This window comes from Typha latifolia, chromosome 7 (assembly GCF_019914945.1).
Source record: "Typha latifolia isolate L0001 chromosome 7, TyphaL0001v2, whole genome shotgun sequence".
Taxonomy (NCBI): domain Eukaryota; kingdom Viridiplantae; phylum Streptophyta; class Magnoliopsida; order Poales; family Typhaceae; genus Typha; species Typha latifolia.
In genome coordinates, this window is record NC_133092.1 from 8,605,962 (window position 1) to 8,624,718 (window position 18,757).

General features: G+C 37.4%; 2 protein-coding genes across 5 annotated transcripts; one reads left to right on the forward strand and one right to left on the reverse strand.

Moving 5' to 3' along the window:
- Positions 1-1,292: 1,292 nt before the first annotated feature.
- On the forward strand, positions 1,293-16,733 carry LOC140791867 (uncharacterized). Of its 4 annotated transcripts, XM_073142557.1 has the most exons (10): positions 1,293-1,445; positions 1,569-1,694; positions 1,776-1,847; positions 1,935-2,009; positions 2,153-2,236; positions 3,174-3,243; positions 3,311-3,402; positions 3,712-3,753; positions 3,886-3,966; positions 16,364-16,733. In XM_073142557.1, the coding sequence occupies exons 1-10, from the start codon at positions 1,308-1,310 to the stop codon at positions 16,439-16,441; spliced, it is 858 nt and encodes a 285-aa protein (XP_072998658.1). In that variant the 5' UTR covers positions 1,293-1,307; the 3' UTR covers positions 16,442-16,733. The 4 variants fall into 4 exon arrangements, 3 of the variants coding, with proteins under 3 accessions (XP_072998658.1, XP_072998659.1, XP_072998660.1); XR_012109644.1 differs by lacking the exon at positions 3,311-3,402; XM_073142558.1 differs by lacking the exon at positions 3,886-3,966.
- Positions 5,192-9,596, reverse strand: LOC140791866 (zinc finger BED domain-containing protein RICESLEEPER 2-like). The gene is made up of 2 exons (XM_073142556.1): positions 9,380-9,596; positions 5,192-9,263 (listed from the first exon to the last, which is right to left on the reverse strand). The coding sequence occupies exon 2, from the start codon at positions 7,581-7,583 to the stop codon at positions 5,541-5,543; it is 2,043 nt and encodes a 680-aa protein (XP_072998657.1). The 5' UTR covers positions 7,584-9,263; positions 9,380-9,596; the 3' UTR covers positions 5,192-5,540.
- Positions 16,734-18,757: the final 2,024 nt, after the last annotated feature.

Here is an 18,757-nt window from a genome sequence, read left to right on the forward strand (position 1 = left end):
AGACTGGCTTGAGTCTTCTCTTTCTAATTCTTATTCTTATTCTTAGTCTTAGTTTATTCATGAAAATTAAACTAAATAGTTTGTAGCTTCTGCGTGGGCTTTATCATATTTTTGGTTATGGATATATATTTTGGGCTTGTTGTGACCTTGGTGTTATGAGCTTCTTGTCTGTATTATTTGTAGAAATGTAAGCTTTTTGCTTGTATATTGCGTTGAGTTATTGACTAGCAGGTCATGTGGTAATCACGTGGGTTCTACCCACGTGAGGGGCATGTGTTGGTGGTGAGTGTTACAGACAGTGGTGGTCGGCCTAGATGGTGGCTTGGGCGAGCATGACTTGGAGCTAGTTGAACAACAAGGGAGAAAGAGTCGATCTTGAGAGAATAATTCCATAATCCAAGATCATATTAGAGCCCACAGGTTATATAGTGGCCCTCTAATTAACTTGGTCAACTTAGTTTGATTAGCTTGGGTACAACTGACTCAATCAAAGTCAAAATGCATCAAATTAAGAGGTTAGGTCAGAGACCTAATGGATTACTACTCTTAATAACGCAAAAATTAATTAAATAGAACATAGGACAAAATATAAATCAATGCAAGGTCTCTAGGTATCAAACCCAAAGTCTCTCCTATCCCTAGTCCGACTCAATCTGGGTTGAACTATATTAGTACACCATGCTTAGACAAATGCCCGTTTGACTCAAACTCTCATGTAGCTTCATCCGATGGCTTGTGTCACGCCCCAATCCGGAAACATAATGTAATCTCTAGGATAAAACTCAGAGAAAACATAAAAGCCCAAATAATAATTAAATCCTAAAATAGATTGACACAACGGAAATGGTACCATCACAACCACCCTACTACCCTTTAAGCTGAACACCACCATGCCCATTTCGACCATCCCTTTCCAAGATCTATTTTAATAGATTTGTCATTCATCCCAAGTCTATCACAACCCCAAAATCGGGCATCTGTCTAACAGTCAAATCTCAAGTTACCTCTTAACCTTAACGATCCACGATATCCCTAACTTTTCGTTCGTAACTCGAAATCTGATTCCGTCTTTGGATTTGGACTTCCAATGATTGTCGAGTTTGGAAGTACCAATTAGATTAAACAGTTGGCTTGAGTTAGAGAAAAGGTAAAATTAAACTAAATCAGTAAAGAAAGTAGAAAAATATAATTCTAAAATAGGAAAACCTATTTCTGCTGATTAAAAAATTGAAATGCTTTTTTGTGCAAATCGCTCTACCGGAGCAGGCCTTTTAAAAATAGGCTACAAAACAAATATTTTCACCAAAATGTGGGCTTTCTGCCCATTAAGGTTTAGAAAACCCCTCTTTCCGCTCCTCCGGTTCCTCCTTCCTCCGCTCTCCTCCCTTTCGTCGCCACCACTACTGCCTTTATTCTCGATTTCCCTTTTCCCGTCAATTCCACAGGTAAACATCTCTTTCTCCATTTTCTTTTCTATTCTTAGGAAGCTGAAACACAGAGCTTTATCTGTAAATATGTAGAATTCCTATAATAGCTTAGGTTTTTTAAGTGAACATTTGGATTTCTAGCTCCCTCGCGGGGTGGCGGAACTGGACCTGAGCTTCATAAGCAAGGGTTTGGTGTTTAGAGTGGACGCACAACTCCAACAACGTCGGAGAAAGATGACTTCCAATTCCGCGTCTTGTCCTTTCAAGGTCTCTCTCTTCCTTTTCTTTTTTGTGCTAGTAGTATTTTAAATTCCTTTTGGTAGTTAATATTTTAATAAATGATTGTAGATAATTTTGGGCTCATCATCAGCATCCCGCAGACAAATTCTGTCGGAGATGGGTTACGAGTTCTCAATCATGGTGCGTATTTCTCTCTTCAAACTTTTAGATCTTTGTGTAATTTTTCTTTCATAAGTGATCTTATTTGACTAGGTAGTTGATTTTTAGAGTGCTGACATTGATGAGAAGGAGATTCGAAGGGAGAATCCTGAGGAATTGGTAATGGTTTTAGCTGAAGCTAAGGTCGAGATCTACTCTTTTTAGAGCTCCATTTATTTTGTTTTTTTTTCCTTTTCTGTTACTTTCTTTTAATATACTCTTAATGGCATGAAATTATAACTGGATAGTATTAAGTTCTTGATTGGAGTTTGGACTTTAATGTGCAGGCAGATGCAATAATAGCAATGCTTCAGACCAATGGTTTTAAGGAAGTGGATTCTGAACTGACGCTCTTGATTACTGCTGATCAAGTATGTCAAAATTCTATGCCAAATTTGCATAATTTTTATTATTTCTTACTTTGAATAACTTATTTAGATTGTTGTTGAGTAGTTTCTTTTCTAGTTAGTGCTAGAAATTGGTTAACTTCCTTGTAATGGGAGAAGTGATTAATGATTCTTTCTTATTTTTAGATTCATGCTTAAATTCATATTTCAAACTCCATTCAGGCTCTCTCTACATTCTTAGTGGTTTGTTGCTTTGTTTTCAAAAGTATATCTTACACAACCACTGTTCATCACAATCTTTAGATGTTTGATATGTTGATAACTCACAAATTCTCTTCATATTAAGTATAGTGATTTTGTTCGTAACAAACATAAATAGGATTTCTGTGGTACATTGCATGAAAATTTTTTTTGATGGAAAAATACATTTTACCCTATTGTGGCTTGGTCAAAATCCAATTTGCCTCAGTAAACTATCATTTGTGTCACATAACCCCCTTTTACTTATCTATGTACAACTGTTAGTTTTTCTATCCAAAACTAAATGGGAAGATATTTTTTCAGTAAAACTATCAAAGTTCTAACTATTCTGCCCTCTATATTATCTTATTTTGAAGATTTGTAATGTACTCCAAAGTATAGAAGTGAGAAAGTTTGAGATGAAAGAAGCATATGACTAAAGGATTTTCACAGTTTTATTTTCTAATTGGTTATTGTAAAATGAAACTAGCATTTGGTCTTTATGTTAAATTTAATGTCTATCAAGCAATTGCGTATAAGTTAAAAGTTTATAACTATAATTATGTTTAAGTGACGCAAATGAAAGTTTAGGGAGGTACCATGAATTTTGTCATTATGGTGGTATAGATTGTATTCCTTTATTTATTTACTTGTAAGTTAATGTACTAATTTTGTTAGAAGCAATTAATCATGATGCATGCTGTCTTCTGACTTTTTGGAGGTTGTGGTCCATGGAGGGATGATTAGAGAAAAGCCAGGCAGTGCAAAAGAAGCACGGGAATTTATCCAAGGTATGCATTTCTCTAGCTGGTTTGAATAGTTCCACAGTTCATTTATATTTCAATAAATTTTTACTAGGCTATTCTGGAGGCCATGCATCAACAGTGGGATCTGTGCTTGTCACAAATTTAAAGACTGGGACTAGAAAGGGAGGAGTGGATAAAGCTGAAGTATTGTCTTCTTTTTCCACTTATAGCATCTCAGCATTATTACAGCAGTAGCAAAGAGGGACCTTTTAAATAATTATGAGCATCCAAAATGTTATCAGTTCTTGAAAAGGAAAGTTTTTTAGAATGTATCTTGTATATACTGATCATAAAAGCTGCTTTTCTTCCCATAAATTTAATGTGCTATCTTTTGAGAATGTTTCTAATAAAGTTCACTGGTATGACCTGAATTTTGTATGAATAAACCTAGAGATCTTGTCTTCATTTTGGCATCATGACTTAACCATTTGTTATTGCTTTCTCAATATGCAGGTGCATTTTCAAAAAATACCAGATGAGGTCATTGAGAATCTGGTACTTCCACCTTTTCCATATTCCATTCTCCAGCTGTTTAAAATGTCCTTGGTTGTCATATCATTTAAGTTATCTTTCATGCTATTTTTTCTCTATATTGGCAAGTACATAAAATTTTTGGTATTGTTTTAGATTAATGAAGGGGATGTTCTATATGTTGCTGGTGGCCTGTTGGTAGAACATCCACTAACTTCACCATTAATAGAAGCACTGGTAAGTTATCCTAATATTTTTCTTTAGTAGTGTTTTCTTTTTCTGCGAGAAAATTCCCAATTGATATTCCCCTAGTGGGGACACCACTTTTCGTCACATTTATTCTCGTAAGTACAAAAAGGCTGCACTTGTGGCCCTTTGGCTTAACGAGGGTTGTGACTAGTCACCTTCTAGGGCTATTTTCGTTTTTTATCTTTTATTTTTATTTTGCCTATATAAATGCTTGTAATCATCTTTTATGGGTTAATGAATATTTTGAGAATTTTTGCATATTGAGTGTTTGTTGGTGGATTCCGACACCTCGATTGGTGGATTCCACGGGTTTAATTATTTTTCCCTACTTCTTCTCAACTCTACAATCGAGACGTTGTCCTGCATCAGCTTTCATATTAGAGCAAATCGTTTCCTAGTTTGTGGACGCTCCACCGCTTGGATTCTACGTTGCGCCTCATCTTTTTTTCGTCAGATCAATCGCTCCACGAACACCAGATCGCTACGAGATCCGTTGCTCGATAATATTAGGATCCGGATCCGAGTTACGCTAGGAGATCACCCTCAACAAGGAATAGGGGTGTAAACGAGCCGAGCCTGAGCGAGCCGGCTGCTGCTCAGGCTCGGCTCGAAATTAATTTCGAGCTTCTTTATTGGGCTCGGGCTCGGCTCACCTCAGCTCGAGCCGAGCCTGAGCCGAGCCTGATCGAGCCCGAGCCGAGCCCGAGTCTGAAACAAGCCTATTATCAAGCCTCATTTCGAGCCGAGCTGGCTCGAGCTGGACCGAGCCCAAGCCGAGCCACAACATATTTAAAGTGAAAAAAAGCTGAAATTGAATAACAAATTTTATCTGTAAATAAAATAAAAGCCAACCAAATTGACTATAAAATTTAAAATTAATCTCTGATTAGCAACCACACCCATTTTACAGGTAAATATAATAAAAGCCAACCAAATGAAGTTAACTTAAATTATATAAAACCTTACTAAAGCCAAGCAAATTATCATACCAATTGCAAAATATTAACATAGATTCATCAAAATTTGGCTCAAAATAATCACACCAATTTCAAAAATTTTATTAGTAAACATAACAAAAGCCAACCAAATGAATTTAACTTAAATTATACAAAATTTACTAAAGTCAAGCAAATTAACACACCAATTGCAAAATATTAACATATGGTAATTCATCAAAATTTGGCTCAAAACAAATCCAAATTTTGACATGACATCCAAATCATAAGTCTATCACTTGCAAAATATTACAATATAAGTACTTAACTTATATCTTGCCAAATATTATAACTAAATTTATTTGGCACTCTCAAGTCTTAACACTAAAAAGAAGCTTCATCCTATAACTGCAAAAAAAAAGGAAATAAGTTAATTGCAGCTTAAACATCATGCAACTAGTATAAACAAACAATAATAGGAAAAGACATACAATATATGATACCTAAAGATCAAACTACATTTGGAATCCTCACAAACACATTATCCATCGCCGGTACCTAAAGAAAATAAGATTATAAAAAAGAAGTCAGCAATAGTTTATAAAAGCATAAAATGAAAAAAAAATATTATGAGAAGTATAGTACACATACCCTAGAAGAGCTGATTTGTTTTTTCACTGATTCTCTAATCCAATTTCCTTCACATATCAAAGCCTCCACTGTCTCGGAAGACAAAGAGCTTCGAAAATCATTTAGAACTCTACCACCGACGCTAAAAGCTGATTTAGATGCAACAGTAGTAATAGGAACCGAAAGGATATCTCGAGCCATTTTGGAAAGAATAGGAAATTTCAACATGTTTAGTCTCCACCATTCTAGAGCATCAAACTTGTCAATCAAACTTGTAGTCTGCTCCTCTAAGTATATTTCTAATTCAGATTTCAGAGGTTCAACTGCATTTGTTGATTCCAAAAAATTTTTAAACTCTGCTTGACCTTCTGATCCTTTAGCACCAATCAAGTCATCACTCTTATCAAGTTGAGATCTATCATTCATTCTATTATTTTCACCTGATGCATTATCAAGTTTATATGATTCAAAAATAGTATACAACACTCTGTGGACCCTTTGCATGTTTATATGAGCTTCTGCAAAGCAATATATTTTTGGAAAACAAAAATTAATAAGCTTCATTTTATATCGGGGATCTAAGACTGCTGCCACTGCCAATAACATATCACATTCTTCCCAATACTTATCAAATTTCTTTCTTATTTCTATAGCCATATCCTTCAAAAAGTAGAATTCACTTTCACATCCTTTATTTAAAGCTTCTTTCACTTTCCATAAATCAATCAAAAATAGATTTGCAGTAGGATATGAACTTCCCGATATAATTTGAGTAACATCATAAATTTTTTTCAAATATTCACAGACTTTTACAGCTTTAAACCAATCATCTTCTGAAGGTAGCCATTTGTAATTTGCATCTCTCGTTGCATATTGTTTAAAAACTTTTTGGTATACAAAAGCATGCTCTAACATAATATATGTAGAATTCCAACGAGTTGTAACATCCAAAGCTAAACCCTTAGAAGTAGGAACAGAGAGTTGTCTTGCAATTTCACCAAATTTGTACATATGCGAAGGACTCTTTTTTAAGTAAGTAACACTGCATCTGATATTTTCAATGACATCTTGAATGACATGGATCCCATCTTGAACAACTAGATTTAAAATGTGAGCACAACATCTAACATGAAAAATAAGCCCCTTGAAGTACAATTTGTCTCTAACTTGAAAGTTATTCATAATAGTCTTAGCAGCAACATCATTGGCGGAGGCATTGTCTAAGGTAATAGTTAATACTTTATCCTCTATTCCCCAAGCAATTAAACAATCAATAATAGCATCTGAAATAACAACTCCAGTGTGTGGAGGTTCCAATTGACAAAAGTTGATAATACGTTTTTGTAAAGTCCAATCAGAATCAACAAAATGAGCAGTCAAAGACATATACCCAATATTTTGATTTGAGGTCCACAAATCTGAAGTCAAACTAATTCTATTAGTTCCTTTCAAAAGCAATTTCACTTCTTCTTTTGCAGATTCATATACTTTCATAACATCACTTATTGTGTTTCTAGAAATCCGTTCATAACGTGGATTAAGAACCTTCAGAAGAATATTGAACCATGTATGCTCAACCATATTAAAAGGATACTCATGTACCATCATCATTTTTGTCATTATTTCTCTCACCACATTTTGGTTGTATCCTGATGAAATAGTTTTGAGATAATTTTCTTCTATAGCTGAAGTCCCAGTAACACTAGATGCAGAAGCAAAAGGAATTTTTTTTTGTCCTTTGCCTACCAAACCAGTGCAAAATTTCACATGTCTTTTTATTTGTGAAGTTGTGCCTTGCTTAGGAACACTAAATAATGACGGGCAATTATTACATCGATACTTTTCTACCTCTTCTCCATTTTCTTTCACCTTAACCCGCTTGACATACAACCATACATCAGAAGTTCTTCTTCTCCCTTTCTTTTGACTATTACTTTCTTCTTCCTTGTTAGTTTCATTATCCTCTTCACCAATATCAATTTCAATAGGTTCATTTTCACTAATAGCATTAGAAAGATTCTTAGTTACTGACTCTGACATCTACATAAAAAAACAAAAAACAAAAACAGAAATACTGCTTAAATTTTTATAATACTTAATTAGTAAAAACAAAAATAGATGTGACGGATACAGTTAATCGCCAAGAGAAATAGCATATCAAATCATCTACAAGGACATACTCTTTGTCCAAAAGATGACATCAAAATATTGATATTTAATTAAATTTAGTTATACTAACTTTTTATCTACTTTATCATTCTCAAATATAAACATAAAATTATTGCTAGCTGAAACAAAAGGACTATCTGAAGGAAAGAGTCATTGAAATATATATCTGCATCTAAACATCCAAGAGGACTTGTTCCATGATAGAAGTGCCATTTCCTATTCTTTAGTACCACAAGAAAGAAAAGAAAAAGAACTCTTTTAGTACATGGTTTAATGAGGCAGTGCAAATCCCTAGAAAATTGAGATGGGCGCAATGCATTGGGCATTTACCAAATCAATTGTTCCACATGCACCTTGGTCTATCACCCTTAAGGAATACTATCACCCTTAAATCTATCTACTAGTTAATGGTTTGCTTGGTTAAAACATAGTACATGAAAGCTACTGAAAGATGCTATTTGATGTACAGAGAAGATCACTTGGAATGTGAATAGAGTGGAAAAATGTGATTAAAGATGGTATAAGGTTTTCAACCCCCCTCATAAGGAAGGAATAGTCTTTCCAAGAGCATGATAAAGAACTATATGCAAACATATATTCTGATATGCTCCAATAGAAATCAAGCACTATATGCAAACATATATGATTCGCTTAGTTAGTCTTCAACTATTGTAAAATATACCCATTTAGGTCTTTAGGAGCAGCTAAAAAGATCCAAATGGCAAGTAGCATTTTTGAATAACAAAATGAAACATTAAAAATTTTCACAAAGCATCTAAGATCCATCCAGCAAGAATGTATACATAACTCACATTGAATAAGCTATTTAGAGAATTTTGACATGCTTGGGTAAAGAAGCCTGCTATTTAGAGATCCTACATAGCTTCTTCCAAGCTATGGCATACCGCATACATAAGTTTACAGTCTTGAGGGCGCCATCTTTTTTAATACTAAAATTCCCATGTATGAAGCTAGTGTTGATCTTTAATTAGCTTTGAGTTCTTATTCCTCAAATAAGAACATCACAAACCTTTATCTAGGTGAATAAAGAGGAAAAAGACTAAAATACCATAATATAGAAAAATTAAACTGCCCTTAACATCAAAATGATATAGAAAGTATAATACTAGAGTACAAGTAGAGAAATCATACCTCTTGCCGGTCGATGGAGGAGGATGATGCGGTGGCTTAGAGAAGGAATGGTGAGGCTACGAGCGGCGACGGCTTGGAGAAGGGAGGTGAGGCGACGACGCGACGGCGACGGCTTGGAGAAGAAATGGTGAGGTGAGGCTACGATGGCTTGGAGAAGGGAGGTGAGGCGACGGCTTAGAGAAGGAATGGTGAGGCTACGACGCGGCGGCGACGGCTTGGAGAAGGAAGGTGAGGCGGAGCTTCGCGGGAGGAGAACGATGCGGCAGCCGACAGGAGTTTTGGAGAAGGAAGGTGAGATTTGGGGATTAGGGTTTTATTATTTACTTTTATACCGAGCCGATCGAGCCGAGCCTGAGCGAGCGGCCCGGCTCGAGGCTCGGCTCGATAGTGATTTCGAGCCTATTTCGGCGGCTCGGGCTCGGCTCAGCTCTGGCCGAGCCGAGCCGGACTCGAGCTACAGTCGAGCTGAGCCGGACTCGAGCTACAGTCGAGCCGAGCCCGAGCCGAGCCCGAGCTGCTCGACAAGCTTGACACCCCTAACAAGGAAAATAATAAACTATTACCATTACCAAATCTCCACACAAGGAGATCATCACAAGTAAGCTTTATTCAATATATTTTCTTTTTTCATTTTAGATTCCAAAAAAAAAAGAGAAAAAGAAAGAAAGAGCATCTCTAAAAAAAGGAAAAGAAAGAACGAAAGAGCATCTCTAAAAAAAAAAAGAAAAAAAATCAAATTCCGAAATTCAGTTTATTTGTTTCATCTTTATCTTTAATTTTGAATTTTGAAAATTTTGAAATTTTGAAATTTAGATTTAGAAGATAATTTTTTTCTTTTTTTTCCTTATTTATCTTTCCTTAATTTTTGGAAATTAGTTTCCATAATTTTACGAAATTTGTTTCCATAATTTTGGGGATTAGTTTCCACAATTTTAGGGAGTAGTTTCTATAATCTTGAGAATTAGTTTCCACAATTTTAGGGAGTAGGTTTCATAATTTTTGGGAATTAGTTTCCATAATTTTAGGATTAATACCTATCTTATCTACCTTCCTAACTTAAACTCAACCAATCCAAAACCTAAACCCATTAACCCACTAATCTAAACCTCTCATCATTCTAAAACCCAAACACCACTAACCAACTAATCACACCAGCCTAATTTAGCCCATTTTTTAGCCTTAGTGAATTGGTAGAAACCTACCCAAAACTGACCCGTTTACCCACAACCCACACCCCACCTAACTAAACCCAATCTCCTCCAACTGAACTAACCCAATCCAAACCTATCGTCATCTTCCTCCTCTTTAGTCCTAGCCGTCACTCACATCCATCATCCCATCTTCCTCTGTTCGCCGACGCTGTCGCCGCTGATTTCCATGGCCCTTGCTCTGCCGTGCCACCATCTTCACCACCGTCGCTGCCTATCGCTGCAGTTGCAGTCCCTATCGCAGCCACTCGCCGTTGCAGCCTCGTCGCAACCATCCCTGTCGCTGCACCTCGCCGCAGCCTCCCATGCTGCTGCTCGCTGCCACTACAGCCCCTATCGCGGCTGTCGTTGCCGCAGCCACTCGCTGCAGCAATTTCCTACCATAGCCGCCCATCCGCAGCCATCTCTGCTGCTACGACTACTACTGCCGCTTCCATCGCCCTTGCTGCAACCCATCTCCATCGCTGCCGCTGTCGCTCTACTGCTGCCGTCACTGCAGTCCCTGCGCGGTCCTGCCACTGCATCGTTGCACCAGCCGCTGCCATTCTTGTAGCCCTTGCCACCGCCGCTATCCCTGCCACCGCAGCCGTCGCCGCTGTCCCTGCCACCGCAGCTGTCGCCACCGTCGCTGTTGTCAAATTCTGGCCACCGTCGCTGTTGTCAGATTCCGACCACCGTTGTCACAACCACCATCTTCAGTGGACGTGCGACATTCGGTAACATCTGTCCTTTCTTTACTGTTATTCGTTAGTCTTAAAATAGCAACTGTCTTTCTGTTGGTGTGGATCAAAACCATATTGAGCCTGTTATTGCCTGCTATTGCCTACCTATTTACGTTGCTTAATTCATTTGTTTCATTTCAACAAGCGCTTGCGCCTGCTATTGCCTACCTACTTTTTGCTTGTTAAAACAAAATAAATTAAACAAGTAATATTAACGGTAGAACTAGCTAGGTTAGAGGGAAAGTCTTGGCATATCTGCAGTCTCCGTCTCGATCTTGGGAGCTTGTACTACTGGTTTGCAATTTTTCTGCTGAGTCTGACTGGCTCTTACTGAAAAGTTCATAAGTGGCTGTAGGTTATTCTTGTTATTACTCCCTTATTGTTCGCTGATATCTCTTAGTTTGCATATCATCATTCATTTATTGCATTTATTTCTTTAGTGGTAGAGACACATTATATGAACCTTCGTAGTGGTAGGAGAGTCTTCCACCATTCATCCCAGTCTGTTATGGAATTCAATACCATGGAAGATTTTCGTCGATTTTTACAAGAGTCCGTTGAAACTATTACGACTAGATTGGATGATTTCAATGCTCGTCTTGAGGCTATTGAGATGGGTCGTGACCAACATGAGACCAGGAGTGACGTCGGTGCGTCCAACACGGGTGCCACGCATGTCGCTCCTAATGTCGAGACCCATCGACAGGCCCCATACTACCCTCACCATGAGAGAGGTCCTAAGAGAGAACTCCATAGGCAAAATTATTGTGAAGATACATTTAATTTTCATAATAACATGGGGTTTAAAGGCAATGTCGCCTTAAGAGAATCTCAAAACCATGACGATCAAATTATAAAAAATATTAAGGTGGATGCCCCAACTTTTGACGGTCGCTTAGATTTTGCTGTATTTACTGACTGGCTTCGTTAGATGAACCACTTCTTTGAGCGATATGATCTACTGAAAAACCAACGCGTTAGATTTGCCCAAATGAAACTAGTCGGCCGAACCAAACTGTTTTGACAAAGTATAGAACAACTTTTAGTTCGACAAAATCAACCTCCCATAATTCATTGGCATGAAATGAAAGAAAAATTAAAAGAAAAATATTTGCCTCATTCTTATCTCGATGATCTTTTGGATCAATGGAATAATTTTAAACAAGGAAATAGGCTTGTGAGCGATTATGTCTCCCAATTTGAGGAATACATGTTGAGGTATAATGTTGTGGAGGATGAGAGGATGTCACTGAGTTATTTTAGGCGTGGCCTTAACGACGACATTCAAAGAGAGTTAGTTTTTCGAGAAGTTACCTCCTTGGATCAGGCTTACACTCTTGCGTTGAACTACGAGATGGTTAATAGGCAACAATTGCCTAGGCGACCAATTGGGCACACCCCTCCCAGTTACGCACCTGCTGGCATAAAAGCTCCACCACCATCGGTACCTAGCAAAACTACCCAAACTGTCGCACTTGCCCAACTTGACAAAGGAAAGGGGCCTCTCTATGAAACTGCACCTGCTAATGACCCCGTCGATGTTATAAATGCAGACAAGTTGGTCATGTAGCCTCAAACTGTCCTCGAAAGACCCTTTATCTTGGGGAACAGGATGACATTATCGGAGAAAATAAGCTCGATGAACAAGTTTATGAATCTGACCTTGATGATGTCCAAGATAGTGATGAAGATCGTGATTATGGAGACCATACTGTTGGTGTCGTTCGTTGCGCTTTGACGTAACCCTGGTTGACCGATGATTGGCGAAGGAATGCAATATTTCATACATTAAATGTGGGACCAAAGATTGTAAAGTCATCATCAACACTGGGAGTTATATTAACGCCATCTTTTCTAGTGTTGTATCTCGCCTGGCGTTAAAATCTACACCTCATCCGAATCCTTATAAGATATCTTGAGTAAATTATTCTTCCATTGCTATAAATGAAAGATAACTCGTTCCTATCACATTCCTTTCTTATAAGGAAGATGTGTGGTATGACATTGTGCCGATGGATATAGGGCATATCATTTTGGGCTGCCCTTGGTTATTTGATCATAATGTAACTATTTTTTGGGCGTTTCAACTCGTGCTCGTTCACTTTTGAAGGCAAAAAGATTAAGATAAATCCTATGCGCTCTAAAATAATTAATAAAGATAACAAAAAATTGCTTCAAATAAAAAGGGTTTGCACATAAAAAATTCTAAATAATTTGAAAAGGAAGCAAACCAAGGCTCTATTGTGTTTGCCTTGGTGGCTTGTGAAGTTGGGAGCACTACCCTCACTCCATCATCCGACGAATCTGCTCCTATACTAAATGAGTTTCAAGATGCGTTCCCGGATGATCTGTCGGACAAATTGCCTCCTTTGCGCAATATCCAACATGCAATTGATTGTCCCTGGATCATTTCTCCCAAACTTGCCACACTATCGAATGAGCCCCAAAGAACATGTTGAATTGTAACATTAGGTAAATGAACTTCTTATGAAGGGTTTCATCTGCAAGAATCTAAGCCCTTGTGCTGTGCCTGTCTTGCTCACGCCAAAGAAGGATGAGTCCTAGCATATGTGTATCGATAGTTGAGCCATTAGTGGAATAACATTCAAATATCGTTTTCTCATTCCACGACTTGATGACATGCTTGATATGATGGCGGGAGCTTCAATTTTCTCGAAGATTGATCTTAAAAGTGGTTATCACCAAATCCGAATTTGCCCAGGTGATGAATAGGAAATTACTTTTAAGACGAAAGACGGGTTGTATGAATGGTTGGTAATGTCTTTCGGTTTATCAAATGCCCCAACCACTCTCATATGTGTTATGACACAAGTGCTTCGCCCATTTATAGGAAAATTTCTTGTGGTGTATTTTGATGACATTTTGATTTATAGTTAATCAAAAGAGCTTCATTTGGACCATTTGTGTTAAGTCTGCCTAGCGCTTCGTGCTGCTCAACTCTATGGCAATAGGAAGAAGTGTTCTTTTCTTGTCGATCAAGTCATCTTCTTAGAATTTGTGGTTACTTCAGAAGGAGTCCGCGCCGACCCTGAAAAGATCAAGGCAATTGTTGATTGGCCGGAACCACGAAATATTCATGATGTGCGTAGCTTTCATGGCCTTGCTACTTTTTATCGACGCTTCATTCAAGTGTTTACTACTATCATGTCGTCGATCACTGCTTGCTTGAAGAACGGAGATTTTCATTGGAGTAAGGCAGCAAATAAGGCTTTTGAAGAAATTAAGAAGAAAATAACAATAGCGCTTATAATGCGTCTTCCTGACTTTTCTAAAGATTTCGAGATAGAATATGATACCTAAGGCATCGGGATTGGCGGTGTCCTTAGCCAAGAACGCCATCCCGATTCCTAGTTCAGCGAAAAACTAAATGAGGCCAAGCAAAAGTACTCCACTTACGATAAGGAATTTTATGCAATTATTCAAGATTTACGCTATTAGTGCCATTATTTACTTCAGCATGAATTCGTGCTTTATTTCGACCACGAAGCTCTTCGATTCCTAAATTCTCAGAAGAAACTAAATTCGAGACATGCTCGTTGGATCGAGTTCTTACAGGAGTACACTTTTGTACTCAAACATAGAGCTAAGGTTGAGAATAAGGCGGCTGATGCACTTAGTCGAAGGGTTAACCTTCTGTTTGCCATTAGCATCAAAGTCACTGGGTTTGACAAAATAAAGGAGGATTATACAACTTGTCCGGACTTTGGCGAAATCGTTCTCACTTTGCTGACTGATTTGAACTTAGCTTTGGACAGTTATTTCCTCCAAGACGGTTACCTGTTTAAGGCTAACAAGTTTTGTGTTCCCCGTACGTTCATGCGTGACTTCCTTGTTTGGGAGATCCATGCCAGTGGCCTATCGGGTCATTATGGACATGATAAGACTATTGAGGAAGTGGAGCGCCAATTCTATTAGCCAAGTCTCAAACGTGACGTCGCAAAATTAATTGGTCAATATAGGACTTGTTAGTTAGCAAAGCACAATAAACAAAACACTGGACTTTACACTCTATTACCTGTGCTTGATCACCCGTGGCATGACGTTAGTATGGATTTTGTCCTGAGATTGCCTCGCACATTTAGAAAACATGATTCAATCGTCGTGGTTGTGGATCGCTTCTCTAAGATGGCTCATTTTATTCCTTGTACTAAGACTTCTAATGCGTCACATGTGGCTAAATTGTACTTTGCCCATATCGTTAAGTTATATGGTATTTCAAAATCTATTGTTTCTGATCGAGATGTTCGCTTTATGAGCTATTTTTGGAAAACCTTATGGCACATGGTTGGCATAAAATTAAAATTTTCTACTGCCTATCATTCTCAATCGATGGTCAAATCGAGGTCGTTAATCAGAGTCTTTGAAAATCTTTTGCGTTGTCTTGTGGGTAATCATAACAAAAACTGGGATGTCATTCTTCTTATAGCCCAATTTGCATATAATAACTCCATTAATAGGTCTATTGGCATGAGCTCATTTGAAATTGTTTATGGTTTTAAAGCACGCAAACCTCTAGATTTGTTGCCTATATCATCTCATTCTAGAGTCTCTAAGTCTGCCGAAGTATTTGCATATCATATTCATTCTTTGCATCAAGAGATCACTAAGCGAATTGAGGCGAGTAATCGTCAGTATAAAATACATGCCGACTTGCACAAACGTGCCAAGGAGTTCGATGTTGAAGATCATGTTATGATTCGTCTCAGACCCGAACGATTCCCTTCAGGAGCTGTTTGGAAATTGCATGCCCATAGTGCAGGACCTTTCCAATTCTGAAACGTGTAGGTGCTAATGCTTATGTCATTGATATTCCCCCTGATTATGGCATTAGTTGTACTTTTAATATTGAGGATCTAGTAGCCTACCATCCACCTATGCACATCCCCACCGAACCTAATGCTACATCTTCTACCCTTTCAGACATCCCTGCTATGTCACATACCACTTCTCCTTTCCCATCCATATCACAAGAAAAGATAGACGCTATTTTGGATGATCAAATAACATCTACTGTAAAAGAAGGGGTTCACCGTTTTCTCGTTCGATGGCACGAGCGACTAGAGTCTGATTGTACGTGGATCACTCGCGAGGAGTTACAGCAGCTTGATCCTGACATTTTGGAGTACTATCAGAGCCACTCGACTAGGTTGAGTTTCTTCTACCCCGGGAGAGTTGGTGGGGACACCACTTTTCGTCACGTTTATTCTCGTAAGCACAAAAGGACTGCACCCGTAGCCCTTTAGCTTAACGAGAATTGTGACTAGTTACTTTCTAGGGTTATTTTCGTCTTTTATCTTTTATTTTATTTTGCCTATATAAAGGCTTGTAATCATTTTTTATGGGTTAATGAATATTTTGAGAGCTTTTACATATTGAGTGTTTGCTGGTGGATTCCAACATCAGTGAATTTCGATACCTCAATTGGTGAATTCCACATATTTGATTATTTTTCTCTATTTTTCTTCTCAACTCTACAATCGACATGTTGTTCTGCATCATCCCCCTTTCCTTTTATCCTTTTCTTCTCACTTCTCATGCTTCTTTTTAGGTGGGGACAATTGATAGTGTGATGGGACTTCCGAAAGCTCTCACAGAGAAGCTTATTCAGGAGGCCATTGAAGATTGAAGCACCTAGCTGCAATTTCCAGTTAACTTCTTACTTTGGTAGTGTTCAATGCTTTGATGTGCAATTGCAGTTTTAAGTAGGGTACTGATCAATATATTGTCAATGTCTAGTATGGATTCACAATCTAAAGTTTGCTTTACTCATCGGGATAAACTGTTGCATATCACATGATTATTATGATGATCCGTGAAGTTCTATTGATGTCGCAAAAAGTCACACAAAGATTAACTGAATATTTGAGGTGTTTCAATGATATTCTATTGGTGCAAAATAATGTGCTATTTTATTGCAAGACAGTTGTTTTTTCTTGTATGCATCTTTTTAGAGGAAGTTCTGTTGCCTATTTTGCAATTGAAATGAGCCTCGTTCCAGGAGGTAATAATCGGGAGGAAGAGTAGATCCACTTTTATTTTTGATTGGTGTAAATTGAAGTTCAAGTCGGAGGAGATTGCTATTATTCTTGTATTGCCGCTTCATGTATTTGAGATGACCTATTTTAAGAGTCCAAAGCTGGATGAAGCTGCCTGTGAAGTTTCTTTCATTCATAAAGAGAAACTTTACTCATGGCGCACACATAAATCGACAACAACTGGAGTTAGTCTTGGAGCGGTTACCACATAGGGACGACGAAGAGAGCCTTTGAGATTTTGTGAGAATGTACATATTGTGTTTCGTCACCCAGCGTTTTGTTTTAGCGGAGCAATTATATTTGTTATTCTGAGCCTGTACAGTATCTTGAGATTCGCAATTATATTTCTTCCTCTGGTGATGTTGTTTAGGTTTTTAGTAATCTAACTATGTTTACTTCCATAAAATAGATTTGGTTTCTTGAATGCGTCCAAATAAAGCAGCCTACGTTTCCCATTAGTTTGCACTCTTAACTCCCACCTAGTTGCCCTCCGTGATATTATACCTATTAAGATCTGATAAGGTGACTTTTATTACTAAAATATCATACTAATAAGATGGGGCAATTTGTACCAAAAACCAGTTGGGTTTTGATTGTCACTTAGTCCTATTTTTCAATTTTATTTGCAGATAAGATATTTTCCCTTTCTTATGCTGACAGGATGATGTAAGAATAAAGAGAATGACCCTTACCCTTTTCTTCGTTTTATGCTTCTTCTTCTTTTCTTTTTTGTTGTTATTTTATCCGCTGCTACTACTACCTCTTCTATCTTTTAATCTTCTCTTTATTTTTTTTTTCTATATACGTCTCTCTAATCGCTTTTTAAGTAATACAGTAAAAGAGTAATTAGAGATAGTTTAAATAACTAATTTCAAAAAGAAAATATAATCTATGTTGCAAATAATTATGGTATTTATTTTAAAAAGTTGGGTTATTTGTACGAAAAACCCACTAGGTTTTTGATTTTGCGACGCACGATTGTTTTAGGTTTTCCTTGCCCTTATTTCTTTTTACTTTGTCCTTCTATTATTTAGTACCTTATTAAATGTTGACCGGACATTATAAGAAAGAAATAGCTCCATACTCTTTTTCTTCATCATCTCTTCATCTTTTACTTCATTCGATATTGCTATTTATTATTATTCATTTTCTTTTACTTTTTCTTATTTTTCTTCTTCTGCTGCCGCTGTTCCTTATATTCACATAGTGTATAGATATTGTATAGAAAAAAATAATAAAAATTGTTAAAAAAACAATAAAAGTTATTATTATATTTATGAAAGTTGTTAATACGTTTTCTTCTTCTTCTTCTTTTTTTTTTCTATTTCTTCTTTTGTTTCTTTTATTGTTGCTTTTTCTTCTTAATCTACTACCTCTTTTTCTACTTCTATCGCTTAATTGTTTTCTTTTTTTTTTCCTATACAACTCTATCTAATCACTCTTTAAATAATAAAGTAAAAGATTAATTGGAGATAGTGGTGAAATAATTATGATAAAGTAAGAAAATCTTTTTCTACTTCTATCCTATAATTGTTTTCTTTTTCTATAGCTCCGCAAAGATGTCTTTAAAGTCCTACAACAACCGATCTAGGTCAGCGGCTATACCTTCCCTTGAATAGGCTTTGACACAGTAGGTGCTAACCTCAACTGACATTCTAGAGTACCCATGAAGGGTACCCCATGAGGGAGGATGGTGAGGGAAGCTCCTCGGATCGGCGTGGCACTGACACGAGGTCGTCGGCCGGTCGATTGCCCAATGAGACCATAAGGACGATGCGGAGGGGAAAGCACTTCAGGGCTAATTTAATTTACTTGCAAAAGAATTCAAAGTTCCAATATGTCAAAGGAGCAAGTCTTGAGATAAAGCGTTTGAATGCCCTCAAGGCCGTTCAAACGCATTTACCCAA

What these genes read in the sequence shown, in the direction of transcription:
- LOC140791867 (XM_073142557.1), top strand. Translation starts at nt 1,308, where the DNA reads ATGTGGGCTTTCTGCCCATTAAGGTTTAGAAAACCCCTCTTTCCGCTC. An exon ending in TGGTTTTAGCTGAAGCTAAG is followed by an intron (nt 2,010 to 2,152) that starts GTCGAGATCTAC and finishes TTTAATGTGCAG; the next exon opens with GCAGATGCAATAATAGCAAT. An exon ending in AGCACGGGAATTTATCCAAG is followed by an intron (nt 3,244 to 3,310) that starts GTATGCATTTCT and finishes AATTTTTACTAG; the next exon opens with GCTATTCTGGAGGCCATGCA.
- LOC140791866 (XM_073142556.1), bottom strand. Translation starts at nt 7,583, where the DNA reads ATGTCAGAGTCAGTAACTAAGAATCTTTCTAATGCTATTAGTGAAAAT.